General features: G+C 49.9%; 1 protein-coding gene across 5 annotated transcripts in view; it reads right to left on the bottom strand.

Moving 5' to 3' along the window:
• The window catches only part of LOC148646110 (serum response factor-like), a 40,866-nt gene extending 25,525 nt beyond the window's left edge, over positions 1-15,341 (bottom strand). The window contains exons 1-3 of one of the 5 annotated variants that reach the window (XM_088610719.1): positions 14,116-15,341; positions 504-770; positions 59-139 (exon numbers count right to left, since the gene is read on the bottom strand). In XM_088610719.1, the coding sequence (XP_088466845.1) occupies positions 59-139; positions 504-770; positions 14,116-14,775 (1,008 nt within the window). In that variant the 5' untranslated portion in view covers positions 14,776-15,341. The remainder of the gene's footprint in view (positions 1-58; positions 140-503; positions 771-14,115) is intronic. The other 4 variants (XM_088610716.1, XM_088610718.1, XM_088610720.1 and 1 more) reach the window with 4 other exon arrangements.
• Between the last annotated feature and the right edge of the window lie 4,501 nt (positions 15,342-19,842).

Here is a 19,842-nt window from a genome sequence, read left to right as displayed (position 1 = left end):
TCCCACAGTCCCAAGACATACTGGTAGGTTAACTAGCTTCTAAGAAAACTGGCCCTACTGTGTGTGCGCGAGAGCCCCATGATGGACTAGGATCCCATCCAGCTGTGTGACCCCCATAGGCTCCGGCTCCCCCGTAAGCCTGGATTGGATAAAGTGGAAAACGAAGGGATGGATTTACTACATTAAGCTTTAAAAGACTGCAAAACTGCACAAATTCCTTTATGACGCGGCATTAACGGCACACTTTTTTCTAGCCGACTTCGGGCAGCGATATTCACTCCTGCTCCCGGAGGGCCGCAGTCCACAAAGTCCTGCAGCGAGAATGAAGCTCCGGGAGAAAAGACCTGGAAACAGAGGCAATACAGACCAGTTCAGTGAACGATCCATTCACTTCTGGTTTTCGCTCTGCCCTGGACCCGCCAGTCCGCGTGTCTGAAGAGCGGGGTACGTGACGGCACCTGAGGAGAGGAGTCGGGGCAGATCGGGGCGCAGAGGGAACCCACCTTCGTCTCTCCACAGCTGTCGGACTCGGACACCTGGTACGTGAGGTCCGTCTCCTCGAAGCCCGTGGCGCTCATCCGCTGGTCGGTGGTGGGGTCCGAGCGAGGGGGCGAGTCGGGGGAGTTCAGGCAGGTCTGGATCAGGGCCTTCCCCGTCTCGCTGGTGATCATGGGCTGCAGCTTCCGCGTGGCGAAGGTGTAGACGTGCCCCGTCTCGCTCGCCACCAGCAGCAGGACCTGAGTGCCCGTCAGCGTCGACAGCTCGTACGCCTGCCAGGAGGAAGAGGCGCGCACGTTAACCCAGGAGGGGCGCGCGGAGAGCACGGGCCACACTTCACACCACCAGGGCCACCGTCTGGGCTTGTGCTGGAGCCCAGCGCCAGCCCAGGAGCCTGGCTGCTGAAACACTACCCCAACTCCTTACACACACACACACACACACACACACACACACACACACACACACACACACACACACACACACACACACACACACACACACACACCAAAATCAGCTGCCAGGGTGAATCCCAGTGTGCCCCCGGTCAACATGAACAAGATTTAACAACTTTGAAACCCACAACTCTGGGGAGTTTGAGGGTCTCTGGGAACAAGCCGTCGATGTCAGGTTGTCAATTTATTCACAAACTCGGTCTGACTGAACCATCTGTTCTTTAAATCTCGGCATACGTTGTTTGGGAAAGCATTCTGAAGACGCCAGTAACGGTAATGCTATGATTTGCGAGCATATTCGTCCGGTTTAAATTTAGCGTAGCCCATTTTATTCCCCCCCGCCAAACACCGAGAGAGTTCCTCGACAATCACATTTGCCCTGTTCAGCTCAGGGGAAAAAAACTTCAGAGGACTGCTACTAACACGATCTAAAGGAATCCACAATCAAGAGAATGGGGAGCCTAGTGTTTCATAAAAGGTATTCATATGAACAAAGTACACAAAAAAATTACAATGAAAAAAAGTGACTAAATATTGTGAATGCATCGCTAAAGTCTCAACCCTTAGTTTCATTAAAGATTGCCCATCTGACTAGGACTGCTTCAAACTATTTAATAATGCTGTCCAACATTATGATGAAAAGCAAGCACAGGATTCAACTGACAAGTCTTAAGGAAATTCAGCTAAGCTCTTCTCACTAGAAAAGGGCTTACTCATAGCTTGAAGCAGCATCGAAAAAACAGATTAGCATTGTTGCCAACCTTAAAAGATTAGCGGGATACATCAAGCAAATGCTTTAGTATAAGTAACATCAAATATCAGATAGAATCAGATATAATGAATCAAGCCCTACTACACAAATATATTGTATTGGGCACACATTTACTCCTTACATTTCTACCAACCTAGATGACAATACACCCGGAGATCACCACCCACTAGCACACAGGCATTCTACAGCAGGGTACTGAGCACCTGTCAAGGTGTAGAAACGTTAACACTGTGTAGAGAATGCATGTCTCGGGACACTGCTTAAGCAGAAAGACCCAATAGACTGTGTGACAGAACATGCGGCTTTACCCATGAGGAATGAAAATGGATATTTAAATGTTGCTCATGCCGACGGAGTCTTCCCAGGCTGCACGGCCAGGCCCCTCTGTCCAGGAGCAGCGAGTGAAACATGAGAACATTGGCGCAGACAGGAGGGCTCTCTCAGTCATTACTGCAGCCTGAGGGGAAACTCATTTTCATGGAAAAATGGGAATTCCCAGAGAGTGTTTGCACTGGATTGCTTGGTCCAGTGATCCCAGTTTCCTCGCTCCTTCCTAGCTCCACGGGCCTCCATCCGAGCCGCCTTGACCAAGCTTACAGCAGGTACCGTGGTTTCAACAGAACGCATTTCATGCTCTTGTGCACAGGATACTATTATTCCTAAAAGTTCTTCACTATGTAACCAAGCGATTCCAACTCAAAATATTTTAGAAAGACTACATCAAAATGAAAACCTAAACTGGTTAGAAGGCAACATCCTCCCAGTCACAGACAAAACTACAGGACAGGTATCAAAATATTAGATCTGGCCAACGGAGACAAGATCGCACTCGGCACAACACCCCTTTCTCTTCTGTAGTCTGTAAAGCTACAGATGAAGACGGGCAATACAAACATTTTGACTGCAGTCACTTTAACGGATTTGAAAAGACATCTCTTGGAGCAGCCCTGACCCCTGGTACCTTCATGGTACCTTTATGCTCTTAGTCTGCAGGCAGGCAAGCAAGCAAGTAGATCAGGCTGCAAGATGCCTGTGAGGAGACGCCTCAATCTGTCAAAGCTTCCTGCTTCCATTCAGTCACATGGGGCAACGCTGCAGCAAATGGCCAATGAACACGTTAGTTATTGCACCCTTTTGTACTAAATCTTCATGCACAACCTCAAAGATGGATCAAATGCAAAGGTTTATCTCTAACGTCACCAGCAACAGGCAGATCAAACCGAAATCCTATCAACCCTCGTGCAATATGTAACACTCAAGGAAAAAATCCAGAGTGAACTTACACTTGTGGATGCTGAGAACATGGAATGTGAGCGGCCACTTGTGTTAGAGCATAGAGATGTGCACATATCCATCTACTGTACATGAACACTGGAATAAGGAAAAAAAACTTGGGTCCTGCCAAAACACTCAGAATACTCTCGTGCTGATGTAATGTGATGAAACAATTTGCCACCTCCTGCTCTCGAGGTTCCAGTTTGTTGTTTTAAGAGGTCCAGAAAGAGAACGCCTGTTCTTCTGGCAGCAGTGGGCCATTTGACTGCCACCCTCGATACTGCCCTCTCCTATTGAGTATTACAAAAGCAAACATCAGTGGGGGTTATGACTTCTAGCCTGTTGTTGGCTTTTAATAAAGCACATTGTTTGCTTTAGACTTGGAGAGAGAACATAACTCAAGAAAGCTTATCTTACTCAGCTGGGTGTCTAGTAGCCGACTCATCCAAGAGCCTTTTACTGGTTTCTGAAGAGCAGGAGTGGGGAAAAAAGCCCCTTCTAAGTTTATCCACAATGTGCAAGCCGTCTTATTTCTGCCATGCCTTTCCCCTGGACAGAGAACGGGCCTACACAGCTCTGCAATGTGCAAGCATGCAGCCTCCAGGTGCTGATCAACTATTGTAAGCAGAGGTGCGACACAGACCTGTTATTAATTACCACATTGTTACCAAAGGAGTACAAGGCTTCACCTACACTCCAGCTACAGATTGTGGAAGTACTTTTAGAAATAAAATCACAAAATGGGTGGGAGAGAATGCAGAAATAAAGAATCAAACCATTCAGTGACAGGACACGGGGCAGAAAGCCGCAGGGTAGATCTGTTGATTCAGGCGAGACAAGAGACACAATGAACCAGGACTACGGGTCAACCACATCCACCCCAGGCGTCAACCTGCCAGGCCAGACAGCCAGACCCCTGCCTCTCCCGCCACACTAGATTTACAGGATCTCACGGACGTCCATCACAATTGTCTCAGGGAAACGAAAGCAACCAGTTTAGGCAAAGCCCAACCAGAAAGCAATGACACGGATAAAAATAGCCCACTTTTACACAGACAGATGTTTTCCGTCTTCATTTATAGCAATGGGCAGCGCTGTCAGAAATGACCCAAGATTTCCAGTCGCCACCGACCACCTTAAAATGGGCTGGGAATGCCAACAGCGCAGGACTGAATGCATCAAAGAAGATGTTGACACCGTGCTAAGCTGCTAAATCAGTCTTTTGAAGGCCACCAAGGCAAATCAAAGAAAGTGCAAGTAAGCTAGCTGCATGAAAGCCATAAAGATGTGAAGGACACTGCAGCTCTAAACAGTGGTTGAATTGCTTTTTACAAAGTAGTTTCTAACCGTTTCTTAAGAGCAGAAACAAAAGAGCCAAAGGCTAGACTGCTGTTCGCGAGAGACGGCCAGGCTGAGACATGGCTTCCCAGTAAACAAAGACCGCCCGGCAGGGAGGGAAGGAGCCAGGCGGCAGGGCACACAGAGGCACAGCTGGCAGGGACCCCGGCACTGCCAACAGCGCTGCCTGGCCAGCTGCACCAGAGGGCCAGGCCTCCCTCCTGTTCACTGCCCGGACACCAGAGAGGACAGCAGAACTGGAGGGGCAGGAGAGACCCAGAGCCCAGCTATAACCATCAGCACACGGTAAGGGCCAGTGTACACAAAGCAGTCCAAGTGGTTTTTAGATTTTTTTCTCCTACAGAAATGCAGGTAAGTGTCTAATATGTATTTCTATGTATCCAAGTATGCACAGTAGGCAGCCGGGTTAGAAATGTGTCCGTACTTTGCCGTTACCCTGTTCATTAACAGCTGGCTCTCATTCACAGCACAGTGGAATAGCCCTGCGAGAACACGACCCCTCAGACATGCCCGTCGCTGAACGCCACACAGCTGGGCACTGCCGCCAGCGCCGCGCCAGGCCGGACCGACAGAGGGCTGTGCTGGAACAGAACGCTCAAGCAGCCAGCGTCTGCGAGCCCAGCCAGACTGGCATGCTCCGAGAACATCCCTGGGGTAAAGCAAACTCATTGGGCTGGATCACCTCCACACTGCAAGGCTAGGAGCCACTTCTCTTAGAGCACAGGAAACAGAGAGGCTCGCACCCCTCCTCAAGGTGCGGGACTGCAAGAAAAGGGAGCAAATTAATAAAAATGAGCTATTCCCAAAAATAACATTTCTTAATGCTCAGGTCTTAGCTCAAAAGATTAGAAAGGACTACATTATTGTACAACCCAAATACTGAAGTGGCTTTGTGGAGATCCCCAGCTCAGACAGCATGAAGAAAACTAAGGTTGGTTTGATCATTTATCCACAGAAAAAAAACAAAATAAATTCCAAGTAGTAGACTACCGGTGCTGGCGGTTGGGTCTCTGAAACTCCAGACTCGCAGTATTCTAGCTCAGGTTATACTTTCAAACTAATTTGTGCCAATAACTGCACATTTAATATGGCAAAATTGAAAGGCCAAGGGCACAGACACGCTAATAGAAACTACAGTCAGTAACGCAGTGCTAATTTCCATTGACGAAACTGTGACACAACCAACCCGTTTACATGTTAGTCAACGCTGATGAATGCTCACGAAAATAATCCACACTGATGATGACAAAGACTCAATGGCTTTGCAGGTTTGACTCAATTGAGACATTACCTGTCTGACTAAAACTCATATGGAAATAATTTTCATCACCTGAGGCTCACCGTAGACGCATCTTTGCTCTTCATCCAACAATCACACGCTAATAAAGTTACTTCAGCTGCACGGAGCACCACAAAAATTATTCCCCGATAAACCAGCAAGAGCCTCGAATATAGCCCAGGCAGAGAAGGCGGATTAGTCACCAAGCTGGCCCACAGTACCCATTCCATCATAGCTAGAAACCTCATCACGCTCATCACAGCATGCCTGCACAACCAAGAACAAATTGCTGCTCAATAGCCTACCAAGCATCACGACAAGCAATAGAAACAGGAACTGGAAATCTAAAGACACTTTTTTCGCATTTAGAGACAAAATTTATGTTAAGGTATGTGAACAACTTACACACAGAGGCATTATTTGTAGTCAGTCATTCTTAATCCATGTTAACATCCGTCACTGAGTCTGACTCACAGGCCACCTAAAGCCCCTGCTGCACTTTACCGAAACAGAGGCTGATCTGTCTGAATCCCCCCTCGAGGAAAAACTCTACCCAAATATCGGCAGCAAGGGACAAAGAAAATAGTTACGCAAAATAAGAAACATTTATAAGATCTTGTCATGGCATCCAAAGACTGCACGCCATTAATGCTGTTGTGTTTTCAATGCATTAAAACCTTCTGTAAGGCGTGTTCAGCAGCCAACGGACTTACAGCCTGCAGATGGCAAAGATATAAAGGATCTTGGAGGCATGCCAAGGTGAGAGCAAACTTTACAACAATCTCGGGGGGAGATGAACAGAATTCATTCGTGATGGAGAGAGGAAGAGCATGCAGTACGTTCCCACTGGCGACTGACTGTCAGACAGCAGCAGCAAACCCCCAGGTCTCGTGTGTCCATTTCTCAGTGACGCACTCCTTTCAGGGTTTTATCTTGTCCCAAAACAGTAACAGGTTTCCCAGCCACATTACCAATCATGGCCTCCTTATAATCGCTATCTCTGAACTGGCTTCATCACTCTGTTCTCCTCCCTACTGAGAGCTGGTGTGTGGGGAGCATACTGGTGCACACTGGCTGCTGTCACATCATCCAGCTGGGGGCTACACAGTGCTGGTGGTGGTGGAGGGGAGTCCCCATTAGCTGTAAAGCGCTTTGAGTAAAGGCCCAGGAAAGCACTTACTTATACAAGTATAAGGAATCATTAACATGATCAAACTGGGAACTCAAATGTGTGGGGAACAAAAAGACCTCTGCAGGTTGGGGGGGGGGTATGACTTTGCTTTTTGATGCTGGAAACACTCCTGAAAACTAACGATGAGCATATTCCATCCTGAAGCAGAGACTAAGTACATCAAGAGAAACCCATCACCTCACCCCTTCCCCTCAACACTCCAGCCCAAGGGCTTCGGACTCTCCTGTCAGGGCCCTGTAAAGCTGAAACTCCGTTAGATTTTAGATGGCTGGCTGTTTTCTTGCAGTATGACTCATGGATGTAAAATGCTGAAATTTCAGTGCTACCAGAACTTATCAGGGAAATACCAAGAAGCAGGCCTATGACAAAATGATAAAATATACGAAGCAAAAACACAGCATTGTATTACAAGCCGTCATATAAATACAAGTATACCATAATTTAAATGGGAAGAAAATGGCTACCCCGGTTATTTTTCACCATTCGAGTACAAACATCCAGCTATAAAAGGACCAAAACCCAAAGCTCGCTGACCTCTTTCAGTCCTACCGTTTACAAAAAAAAGTAATTACACAAGCACTGCCTGCTGGGTCTCACAAAGGGGCACACAAACATCTTGTGGCTTCTAAGGCCAAGAAATCCGTAAGGAAAACGTCTGCGTCTCTGCTGAGGCAGGACCCTTAAAGGGTCTCGCAGGACTCAAAAAGGCCGAGGAGGAAGAGCAGTGCCGCCCTGACCGCAGGGTCAAGCTGCGACGAGCAAGGCACTGCCACTGCGGGCGAGGAAGAGCAACCAGCCCGCTGCACTGAGCCGGCGGTGCCGATCACCTGCCTTCCTTCGCGTCTGAGGCTGCCTTGACAACTCCCAACAGGTAACGAGTTGAACACCTACACACTCTGATGATTCATGTCACAGTGTTGTGCGAACAAAGCGCCTAGCCACACACTGGGTTTCACCATCGCAGCGACACAAGGCCCGTTCTGCAGCTCTCAGCTCAGAGCTGTGCACACGGACGGTTCTAACAATTACTAATAAAACTGTTACCATGAATTTAAATTGCGACGGCTGCAATTAGCTCTTATACGCCAAGCAATAAAGACCAAAAAGTATATTTCCTCTGCAACAGAGGAGCTTTCAACCCATAGCCTGGATATGGCAACGAACATTTACCTAAAAGGACTGTACAATTGGGGGGAAAAAAATTAAACAATTAAACACAGCCGGAATCAATATACATCATAAAATCAATGGGGAAGTCAATTTAAAGAAGGTAAAACAGTCACAGACTTCCTGATTCCAAAGTGAGGAGGATGAGGCTGCCCAGGTAAGTAACCGTCACCTACAGTTTGCTGTTCACAAGTCTTACTGAGACAGGAGACCAGTATCCCAGGAATGAAGAGTGTGAGTACGGGTAGTGTAACAGGTCAGATATATCCCGGAGGAGCAGAAAAGTGCATGGTTGGGCTCTGGTTTTAAATTCAACAGGATGCCAGCCTAGGGCTTTCACGACAGGGGATGCCTTCACCAGAACAAGACTCAATCAGACCTCTAGCTGGAGTTCAGAAACGTGTTCTTCGTCAACGCAGCAAACAGGAAACTGTGAGTCAACACTTGACAAAACAAGGCCATGGCTACCTTCACAGCTGATGCACACGGCCTAGCAGCCTCAGCCCCGCCCAACCGTCTCGTTGTCAAAGACCGCGGTGTCCATCAGTTATGTATCTCGGAAGCACAAAGACAGTCAATTACACCAGGACTGCAAAAAGACTTTGCCAACTGGAAGACCATACATACAACACTGCGTCTGCTAAGAGACAGGAGAGCTATGGAGAAATCAACACTGAAGCCCAATACAAACCAAATGGAACGGAACCCCAGTCCGAAGCCAAAAAAGGTTGAGAACTGTTCACCTCTATGAAGCAGTCTACAGCCTGTTTGTAAAGACTTGAAAGCTTAACACAGGACAGTTATTCGATTACTGCTCTACAACACACGAGACTTTTCATCAGGACACACAGGCCTGCAATTATGGAAGTCACCAGCAACTTGGAGCTCTTTCCAGCTCTGGTGTGAATCCAAGGATTTAAATTTCCGAGGTCTTAACTCCAAAGATCAGCGACTGCTCCCTTACCAACAGGCAGGTGGAACAAGGAACTGGAAAAGAAGTAGGAAGTTCGGGATGGGGTCTCACAGAAGCATTTTCGGAAACAGTACAGTAAGGATATGCCGAGTAACCTGGGCAAAGCTAACCAGATGAATACCACCACGTTCTACCGCAGGGAAAAGAAAAGGCTGGAAGACATCCGATTTGATGAAACTCAGGGGTGAAGAGCTGAAACATTACTGCACAGACATTGAGAATCTAGTAGGGCAGATGAGTGGCACCAGCCAAACCTGCAGATTCAGAACAGAAACCCCGGGCTGTCGCATCCGTGCTCAAGAAGAAGTGGAGTAAAGCTCAAGAAAAATGACTGAGTAACCACCCGACTTAGTCTTCCAATCTGGAGAGGGCATACTCATCACTACTAGACTAATGCTTCTGAACTTAGGAGGATCACACAGTACAGCTTAAACAACACGGTATCTGTAGACACATAAAAGTGGGGGTAGAGTTTGCTAAAGCGCAGGCGTCTCACACAGGAGAAACCTGCAACACTGGTGGAAGCTGGCAGACCCTGTGGAAGATGTAGAGTATAGTATAGCGCACTTTACCCACTATAAAGTAAAAGCTAAGAGGCCTTATGAATTATGAAATGCCTTCACCTTTCTGCATAAAACTGAGAAAGCTTTAAAACAACCACTCTTGCCATATGGGAATGCACACAAGAAAGAAACCCAAGCTACACAATCGTCAAAAAGTATTTTACATGGAGCCGCTCAAGAGAAAGCATTATTCCTTCAACATATATTTCACATTTTATTTTCAAAAGGCATAACATCAGATAAATAGTAGCAAAACTAAAATACTTCTCCACATCCTAGAGTACAGAACGTTCCATACTCAAAGCCATGCAAAGTTCACTCTCCTAGGCCAGAGCCCAACCCTGGGCCATTAGGTTAGCCTCACCCTGGGCCATGCAAGAAAAAAAAACCTGACACACCTGGAGCCCTCATCCCACAAACCTATGTATTACACTAGTAATAGTACAACCAAGACATTTTACTTGTTCATACAGTCTATAAAGTGACTACGAGCTCTAAATACTGAAAAATAGTTATCTTAGGACCACATTAATAAAAGAAAAGCTTGTACGCACTAGTCCCAAGAAAATTCACGAAAGACCTCAAGACCGAGTGTGGGAAACAGCTCCTGCCTGGTGTGTAGAAGTACATAAAGCAGAGAAGCGATCAGAATCAAAGAACTAGTGCCGCTGTCCGACGGCTCGAGGGCCGGGGAGCCTTCCATGTGGAGCTCGACAGCAGGCACGGAGAACCTGTGCCACGTGACCAGGACGCCTTAGATAAAAGAGGGAGGGAGATCTCCAGACCCTCAAACACTCGCTTCCACAATTCTAAACCAGATTAAAACACCTAAGGACTCACCACACCCTACAAACTGAGTTTTTGGTAGAGGCACAAGACTCGGTACCTAGAGGGAAAGCAGCCACTAGGCCTCGACTGCCTCTGGGAGTTCTGTTCTCTCCTCAGTGCCCAGTGGTCTGCTATGCATGCACGTATTTCTGTTAAAAGCTCAGTGGCCAACGGTTGTGAAGGAATTAAGAGGGATAGACATGTGTCAATTGGTGCAATAGACAGGCATCCTTTCCAGGATGTGTAGTTCCACCTGACACCCTGTGAAATCTGGCTTGGCTCCGCTGAGGATAAAGCTCTGCAAGGAGACAGATGGGACAAAAAAAAAAAGAAAAGAAAAGAAAGCCCATCCAGTAGACGACTGGAGTTTCTTATCGCAGCTGCACGACAGCAGTCCCGGTCTTACCTGCCAGCGCTGCTCCCCAGCGAGACAGCATCTCCAGCCCACCGTCCTCGTTCTCAGACTTCATCTCGCTACTGAAACAGCCCAGTTTCCAGCTGCGGTCTGCGCACACTTAAACACCAGCACCTCTCACCCAAAGCCCCCCCTTAACCTCGCACTGTAACCTTTCAAGCGCTCAGTATGGCAAACGGTCCCAACCGATACCGTGCTTCCGTATCTGCGTAACGCATTTGTGAATCTAGAGAGAACACACAAAAATAAACTCAGCTGCAGTAAAGAAAATCCTGAAAGATTCAGCTGAAATGATACAGGCAGCGCGGACACTAGCGCTCAGTTGAAATCAAGGCCCACACATGCCGAGAGGGCTGCCCTGCTAGTTTATGATGGACCACGCTGGGCAGAACCCACTGCTGCTGGTTGGTCTGAAGGCTTACAGACTTCCAACCTGTCGATTTACTCTTAACCAGAAACGCTTTTTAAACGGAACCCCAATTCGTGAGAAAGAGGGCAGAACCGTCTCCCGGCAGTAAGGCCGACCTCCCCTGCCCGCCCGGCTGCGAGGCGATCCATCTGGGTCCCCCGTCAAGACCAACAGCCGGATGCAACTAAATGCAAAAAAAAAAAAGGCGAGATTCAAAGCAGGCCTTACTCCAAGGCAAGGGCAGAGCCGAAGGAGAAGGAACGCATCTGCAGCTCGGCTGAACCAGAGAGAAAGCGAAAGAGCCCTGTCGATCCAGCGCTGCCACTGCAGAGCCAGGAGGCTTCGCGCTGAAACTCGCGTCAATGGAAACTTGAATCTATATAAAGCACTAGGAGCCTCTGGATTGAACATCATTTCAATGGAAAGTTGAATCTAAACAAAGCACTAAATGTTTTCCTAATAATAACCGAGGCAGTGCGTCTGGGGTTTTTCCCCCAGCCCCGTGTCAGTCGACACTCCAGTCAGAGAGCACCCTGTGCGCACGGTTCGCAGGAGCAGACGCTTCGGAAAAGTTATTAATCGATGCGCCGCGCCACATGAAAGTGCAGCAGATTCTTGATATGGAGGACAGATTTTCAAACGAGCACACAGATGCAGGTAGCCTGATTCGTACTGTAAATACGTGACTTCTAACGACAGGATACAAGATATCATCTCGACACACTTTCTTGCTCGGCGATTTGCATCATTTAAAAAAAATGAAACACAGTTTTGATCTGCGTAAAACCTACACGCCCCGGTGCTTTCAGCACGTTGCAGGACCACCATCACCCCCACAACTCAAGGGGCGAAGCTCCAGTCCCCCGACCGGAAAATAAGGTCTTGCTTGGTGTTAAAAATATAGCGCTATCGATCAAGAGCGCATCACAGCCATGTATTATATATACCCAGTATGTAAGCCTCCTTGTGATGCCACCACATCAATTTGCAACGACCAGAATGATATGTCAAGGCAGGTGGCAATAGTGACATTGAATTAATCAACATGTAATTAAACATCAGCAAAGTGTCTCTTGGGAATCAGCACGTAGTGCCTGCTGGTCTGAGATTGAAATGCTCTTCCCTGAAGGACTATGTGGAAGTGCAGCAGAACCAGAGGGCCGGAGGGACTCCCGTCTCAGACCAAGGCCGGGCCGCGGGAGTGCTGCCGGGCCCTCGGATCAATCGGAGCCGGAGGAGCTGCGTGGGGACAGGACAGGGGCCACGCCGTGCTCTCACACTGGCCCTTGGGCAAGATGTTCTTCAAACTGCTGAGGGGACGTAGGGTGAAGAAACACCACGCAGGAAAGCGACTGTTAACAGATAATTACACCGCATTTCAGAAAAGAGCTCCGTTGCAGGCTGTGGAGCTGGGATCATTGTCGATAGTGGGAACGGGTCCAGAGCACAGAGAACAAGGACCGAGACCGCAGCCCATGCCACCTGTCCGCTACCGTCCGTGACGGAAACACACTTCCCCGATGCTCTAGCTTCGCCAGCCTCTGGCCTGCGAGCAGGCAGCCCTTGGGGTCGCGCACACACCCGACCAGCCCCTTGACGCCCAGCAGCTCGGTACTACCGACACCAACACCGGCACAGGCCACAGGGAGGGGAGGGGAGGGTGGGCACAGGGGTTGCCAGTTGCTCTTTTCTATTTAAAGCGCCTGCCTCTTGTTCTGAGCCCACCGTGTCCGCTGTAGTTTCCACCTACGGCGAAGGAGGGGGGGGGGGGGGGGCGCGCTCTCTCCCCCCTCTCCCCTGACTGGAGGTCCGCACGTGCGCGGCGCCCCCCCCGGTCACTAGTAAACACCGCCGGGAGCCTCGCGGCGACTCCAGCGCGAGCCCGTGTCAGTTTCGCTTCCCCCCCCCCTCCACCTCCCGGCCTCGCGCGCTGCGGCAGCTCTCCTCTTCGTCTCTCCATCCCCCCCCCCCCGCCGCCTACTCCCCCGCTCTCCGTCGGTACCCCCTCAGGGAGACGGGCTCACCCCCGAACCCCCTGGAGGAGACACCCCCCCGAGAAACACCTCGGCAGTGTGAGAGCGGCTCCCCAGACGGCGGGCCGCGTTGTGTAATCCGCGCTCTGATTTCTCACTGGGCAGAGGCGGAGAGAAAAAGACAACCGTCCACCCCCCCGGCACACCGATAAAAATAATTCAGGTGGAGACGCTCTCCGATTCTGGGGATATTTTCTGCTGTTGCCGATAGGCCCACAACTCCCCCCCTTGCTCCATGTTTCTGTGTGTGTGAGCGAACGAGCGTGGTCTCTCTGGAAAGCGAAAAACAAAAACACAACAGATATCTCAGCAGGGTACGTCTGCAGATTTCCAGAGGGCCGGGAAAGCGGTAAAGTCGGAAAGTAAAAAAAAAAAAGTGAAGTACACTTCTTACAGCTCAGACGCAACAGAAAAGGCTCCGCGGCTACACACGGGCTGAAACACGGACTGGCGAAGTTTCTCACGACCGACACATGACGCCGGACGGAGCCCGGGCGCTGACAGAACTGGTCTTGGGAGCAGACGACGACGACGACTTCGACAACCCGGTGTGCCGTTTCCGACGGTGTGCTCGCTGGGCAGCTCATCCTTTCCCAGGTTTTACGAACTTGTTCACCGGACCAAACGCCCTCCCTGCTGCTGCGGCGGCGGCATTCCGGCTCCGTCTCTCGACTCGCCCCGCTCTCGGACAGCTCACAAGCCGCGGGGTCGCCCGCCGCTGCATCGTCGCTAAAAGCAACTTATACGCCAACCGTTAACTTCTCCAGCCCCGGGGGGGGGACAGTGCGAGGCCTCGCATGGGGGGAGTGGGGGGATAGAGGACGGGACTCGTTAAAAAAAAACTTCCCCCGACACCTCCACCGGCCGCGAACTTGGCAGGGCAATCTCGTTACTCACCTTCTTCATGATGCCCGTCTTCCGCTTGCTGAAAGTTGTGTACCGCCTCAGCTTGTTGTCGATAAACTCCATTTTGATCTTGACTCGCCCCCTGGTCTTCTTCCCCGGCTTCGCGCCGGCCACCCCGGCGGACACCCCGCTGTATGCCCCCGGCGGCACGCCGGTCTCCTGCCCGGCGCCGGCGGCTTCCATCTCCGCCCGCTCCCGCTTCACCCCTCTCCTGCCGTCCCCGGCCGGACCCAGGGGGTCGTCGTCATCCCCGGAGTCCGAGTCGGCGTCCGAGCCGCTGTACACCTGAGGCGTGCTGTCCCGCTCGGGCTCGTACCTCCCGGCCCCGTGCATCCCGACGGCGGGCGTCACTCCCCCGATGCCCCCTACTCCAGTCCCCTGCAGCCCGGCCAGCCCTGCCCCGTTGCCCGGCCGGGACCCTCCTCGGGAGCCTCCCCCTGCCCCGCTGCCCCCCAGCATCCCTGCCCCGTCCCCCGACCGTCCCACCCCGCCGCCGTTGCCGCTGACCCCGGCCGCCACTCCGATTAACCCCGTCCTGCCCAGACCCGGGCGCAGCGCGCTCCCGGCCGCCCCCGAGCTGTGACCCGTGTTGCCCCGGCCCGCAGACGACCCGTTTCCAGCTGGTGCCGACCCAGCCTGGCTCGGTAACATTATACTCTGCTGCCCCCGGGGGTGTCTTTAAAGAAAGCCAGCCGCTCGCTGGGGCCCGTGCGTGCTCGTCTTGTTACAGCAAAGCACATACACCGGCCAGCGAGGTGGTCAACGGGGGAAGGGAGGGAGAGGAGGAGAAGAAAAAAAAAAAAGAAAACAGCGGTCCGGAAAGTCAGAAAGGCTCCGACGTCCCCTTATAACGGGAGAAGTTAAGTTTCAGAAGTGATGCTGCCCCCCATAAGACCCCTCACCCCCGGCTCAGTCAAGCTCAACCTCCTCTATTTCCAAAACTCGCTGCACTTTCTCCAAAAGGAAAACGCGGATCACGCCCTACGCATCACTCCGCCATGTCACGTAGTCCCCACATTAAAACGCTGCCGGGGAGCCCGCCAGCGCGCCCGGGATGGCAGCCGACGCTCCTACCCGTCCTCCGGATCACCTAACTCGCTTTCAGACGGCGCCGGCGCCGAGGGGGAACCGGCTAAATTCGCTTATTTCAACTCGCTCCCCGTGGACGGATACCGTAGGTAGCGATCTACTTTCCTCCATATAAAGAGATACAACGTTTCCTTTTATGGTGGCGGCTCTCCTTATTTGGTGAGTCACAGCGCCGCGCCGCGATTGGCCGCAGCCGCCCGAACCTGCGCCGCCATTGGACGCCAGGCGCCCGGTCATTAGAATAAATACCAAGATGGTTGCGCTCATCCCCCTGACGTCAGCGACGGGAGGAAGGCTGGTGGTCGAGTTTAAAGAGACAGGCACGGAGTTAAAGTCCCGAGTTAGCTGCTGTACAGTTAGGGGCTTTCGCTATCTTCACATATCACAGTGCCAACGGCTTGAGTTTCTTTCTTTTCTACTGCAGGGGCCTTATCAAACAAGGTTTTATGAACTGTAATTTATTCACTGCTGTATTTAATTTGTTCACTGGTGTACTGTACAAATAGACCATAATCCCTTGCCGATATACACATGGATAAGGGCTTCACGTAAGATCTTCTACAAACTAAGCTGTTGTGCTGGTATAGCTTGCCCCGTCATAATTATTGGTCTCCTTTTGTCACTTTAGGTCACCTGGAAATGGATCAGTAGTTACTTAGCCAGCAGCCATATCACCCTGCAACTCACAACTGGCAACCCACTGGAGCTCAGCAGGTGTGGGCCTGATCAATACCTTGATGGGAGGCCTGCTGGGAAAAAGTAAGGTTTCTGCTGGAAGCGGTGTTAGTGGGGCCAGCAGGGGGGTCCTCACTCTGCTGTCTATTTGGGACCTAATGCCCCAATACAGTGATGGGGACACTATACTGTAAACAGGCGCCGTCCTTCGGATGAGACGTAAAACCGAGGTCCTGACTCTCTGTGGTCATTAAAAATCCCAGGGCGCTTCTCGAAAAGAGTAGGGGTGTAACCCCGGTGTCCTGGCCAAATTTCCAATTGGCCCTTACCAATCATGGCCTCCTAATAATCCCCTTCTATGAATTGGCTACATTACTCTGCTCTCCTCCCCACTGATAGATGATGTGTGGTGAGCGTTCTGGCGCACTATGGCTGCCGTCGCATCATCCAGGTGGATGCTGCACATTGGTGGTGGTGGAGGGGAGTCCCCATTACCTGTAAAGCGCTTTGAGTGGAGTGTCCAGAAAAGCGCTATATAAGTGTAAGCAATTATTATTATTATTATTATTATTATTATTACTTGGTCCAACATTGGTTCAGCAATGACCTGTTCATCTTGCTGTGTCTGACCCCGTCCACTCATCAAGTGTCTTCGCCCCGATCCTGATATCATGACCCCTGTTTGTGCTCTAACACATCCATTTCTTATTCCACATCTTCTTCTTATTTCCAGGCACAGGGTTTTCCAACACATGCTGGATATTCTGTAGTACATACAATGTTGTTTCGAATACATCGTGCATTCAGAGAGTATCAAGAAACAGATCAGTGTAAGACCTCTAGGATACCTCTTAGAAAAATCTTTGAATATCTAGGAATATTTTAGAAAATGACAGAGCAAAACTATTCGTTTGGGATTTTATGTCACTATGGACGTGATATATACTAGCTATAAGAGTAATGCACTTCAAGAGTCTTTTCTTCAAAACCGTACATAACGTTTATAATCCAGAAAGAACACATAACTTTGATATATTAACATTAATGCAAGTTGAAAGATTTCACAGATTCCAAAAAATAATTACCTCAAAATGAAAAGCGGTAGTATCCGGCAGAGATACACAGATTCAACACACAGATGAACTTTTCCTGATGGCATAGAAAAACAAGGAGGGATTGCTTTGTGAAAATCTTTTCACAGTGCCCCTCGTGCAATTAAAAGACTCTACAGGGAAGTAAGAAGAAATACGTGACCACGCCCTGTGTCTGCAATTAAATGCGCAACTAGTACATTTGCAACCTGCTGGACTGAATGGGTGTTCAGGAGAAGTATAAGTAATCATTTTTAAATAAGTATCATTTAACAGGTCGGATTTACTGCTCCTAACAAAGTAGTGAATGACACTATTGGAGATGGGTGATGCTCATACTTTCATGTCCGACTGCGTGTTTAAATATTAGATCAGTCACGAAGTTTTATCTCAGGTACGTGACGGACGACGAAACGCGTCCCTCGTTAGTTCTCAACACCCTGGCGGTGAAACTGTAGCTGTTAAGCATTATGTGGCCGAACTGTTTAGGGGGTTTGAGCACTGCGTTTAAAACTGAACGGGACTAAAAAAAACACAGCTCTGTGCGTTTGCCGATGTTCCTAATTAGCGAGGGCCAGTGGGTGCAGACACCTTAGAACAAACCTGTCAGGCACTCCACAGTCTTCTCACTTCACTGTATCACCAACTCTTGCCAGGGTGGCTTGGTTGCTATGGAAACTGTTTAACTGGATGCTGCATTAAATTAGATTAGGCCTTGCTCAAATATGCAAGCCGAGATAACGGGAAGGCAGTCTTACCCATTTAACCAGCCCCGAAGAGGCATGATCGGCAGGGCTCGTCGTTCTTGGCAATTATGAGGCGCCCCTGTTGAGAGAGCTGGGCTTGTGGGTTTTAACTGCCGTGGCAGTGTCGGCGTGTGTGTATGATAGGGGGCAGGGCCTTTTCCTGGGCTTGCTGTACCTGAAATTGAAGTAACTGTGTGTCCTTGTCTGTGCCTCCTCCAGTGTGAAAGAAATGAAACTTTTAAGCCCGTTAGTGTTTTGACACTCGGGTACGAGTTTCAAGTTTTTTTTTCTTCTTAACTTTCCTTTTAAAAATGAATCATCTGTTTAATGTTGTAAAAACAAACAAACAAACAAACACGATGCTGGACGGGTCTGGCAGTGTAGTTCTGTCCAAGGCGAAGCAGTACCTGTCCCGAGTCAGGAGACCTGCAGGACTCCCAGCTCCGGAGAAGAGCAGCACTTCTCCGGCCCCCTGGACACGTCTGGTCACCGTTCCTCTTTCCTCCATCGTCTGCAGTGCGGTTTGTGCTTCTCCTGGGGGGGGGAGGACAGCCATGCCCTGTGTAAGACAGAAGGAAGAGTCTGGCTCTCCGAGAGGCCAGAGAGAGGGGTGTGTGGAGACATAACATCTGGATACCTCCTCAGCCGGTGCAAGTCCCCCCTGTCCCCCGCACACAGAGACCCCTAAACTGCTTGTGTCACTTGTCTGGCACAACACACAGGCCTGCTGCTTGGGATACTTCCAGTGAACGTCTTCATCCAGATCTTCTCCTGACGCCATGAGCGTCCTTCCCCGGGGAAGGAGAGGACACCGGTTAAAGACAGAGCAGGAGCAGGGACAGTGAAGAACCCTTGAAATCAGAACACGACAGGACAGAGTGGGATAAAAATAAGCCCAATTTGCATGTCAAGGAGAAGCATTTCACAAAAGCTTTAGCATGATCAAGGGTTACTGTAGGTGAGTCATCCATGACTAGTTTTTCTATAAACTCAGGTTTGGAACAGATTGGCGTCTGGGTGAGGGTACATTGTTTCTGTGGTAATGATCCTTTGTAGATCAGTGGATTGGAAGTCTTGGCTCTGCTGCCGCCGCAAGATGATAAAGCACACAGGAACCATCTGCGCAGTGCTGGACGTGCTGAAAAAAAAATAGGTTCACTAAACGGTCAGGCCTGCCACACAGCCCAGAGTTCTAGTGTCTCACAGAGGTCTAAACTGTGAGGTTACTGTGATTTGAGCTGCTTTTCGCCTTTCAGGAAGCGCTGGTTCCTGATCGTAATTTATTGTCGTGCAGAACCCTGCTCTTTAAAATTTGTGGACTACATGATACGATCAGCCAAGAATGCGCTGAGAGGTTTTCAGCGTTAACATCAATAGCTGGGTATTTCTGCAGCTGATAGGGAAGTGTGTTTGGTGTTGAGCAGTTTTCTTCAGCCGAAAGGATTGTGGTTTCGGTGATGTCTGAGCTTCTTCAAAGCTTGCTTTGCCTGGAAAACCTTTACTCTTCAGCAACATGGTTTCGGGGAGCTTTAAATATCTGTCGCCCCTCCGGCTCCAAGATTCTGCTGCTCCTCTGCGGTTGGCCTGTAAACTCGTCTTCTTGTCTTGCACACCCGTTCACCTACCCAATCCGGTTAAAATCCAGGAAAGGAAGTGATGCTAGAGGTCAAGTTATTTTACAAACATTAAAAGGCTCAAGATGCTTCATATAATCCATCTGTTTGCTAACCAACATTGCTTCATCCAACACAGAGTCACAAGGCAGCCTGGGTCTACGCTGGCAAGGAGTGGGCACAAGGCTGGACAAACTCTGGACAGGCACACAGGACACAAACACACACTCACTCACACCAGGGCCAGTTTCTCCAGATGCCAGTGAACCTTTTGGTACGTTTTTGGACTATGGGAGGAAACCGGAGCACCTGGAGGAAACCCACAAACTGAGGGAGAGCATATACCACTTCATATAAGCGGCGCTCCGTACCGTATAAATCACAGGCCACCTAGTATCTGATGCCTTTTAGACACTGAAATGTGCACTTCATGCGTGAACATAACAAGAATTATAAGCCAATTTTAGGACAAAGAAAAGCAGAGCCGGTTAGTGCAGCATGTGG

Source organism: Lepisosteus platostomus, chromosome 17, assembly GCF_059453375.1.
Source record: "Lepisosteus platostomus isolate fLepPlt1 chromosome 17, fLepPlt1.hap1, whole genome shotgun sequence".
Taxonomy (NCBI): Eukaryota; Metazoa; Chordata; class Actinopteri; order Semionotiformes; family Lepisosteidae; genus Lepisosteus; species Lepisosteus platostomus.
Note: the sequence above shows the minus strand (reverse complement) of the source record. Positions and strands in the feature narration are given on the sequence as shown.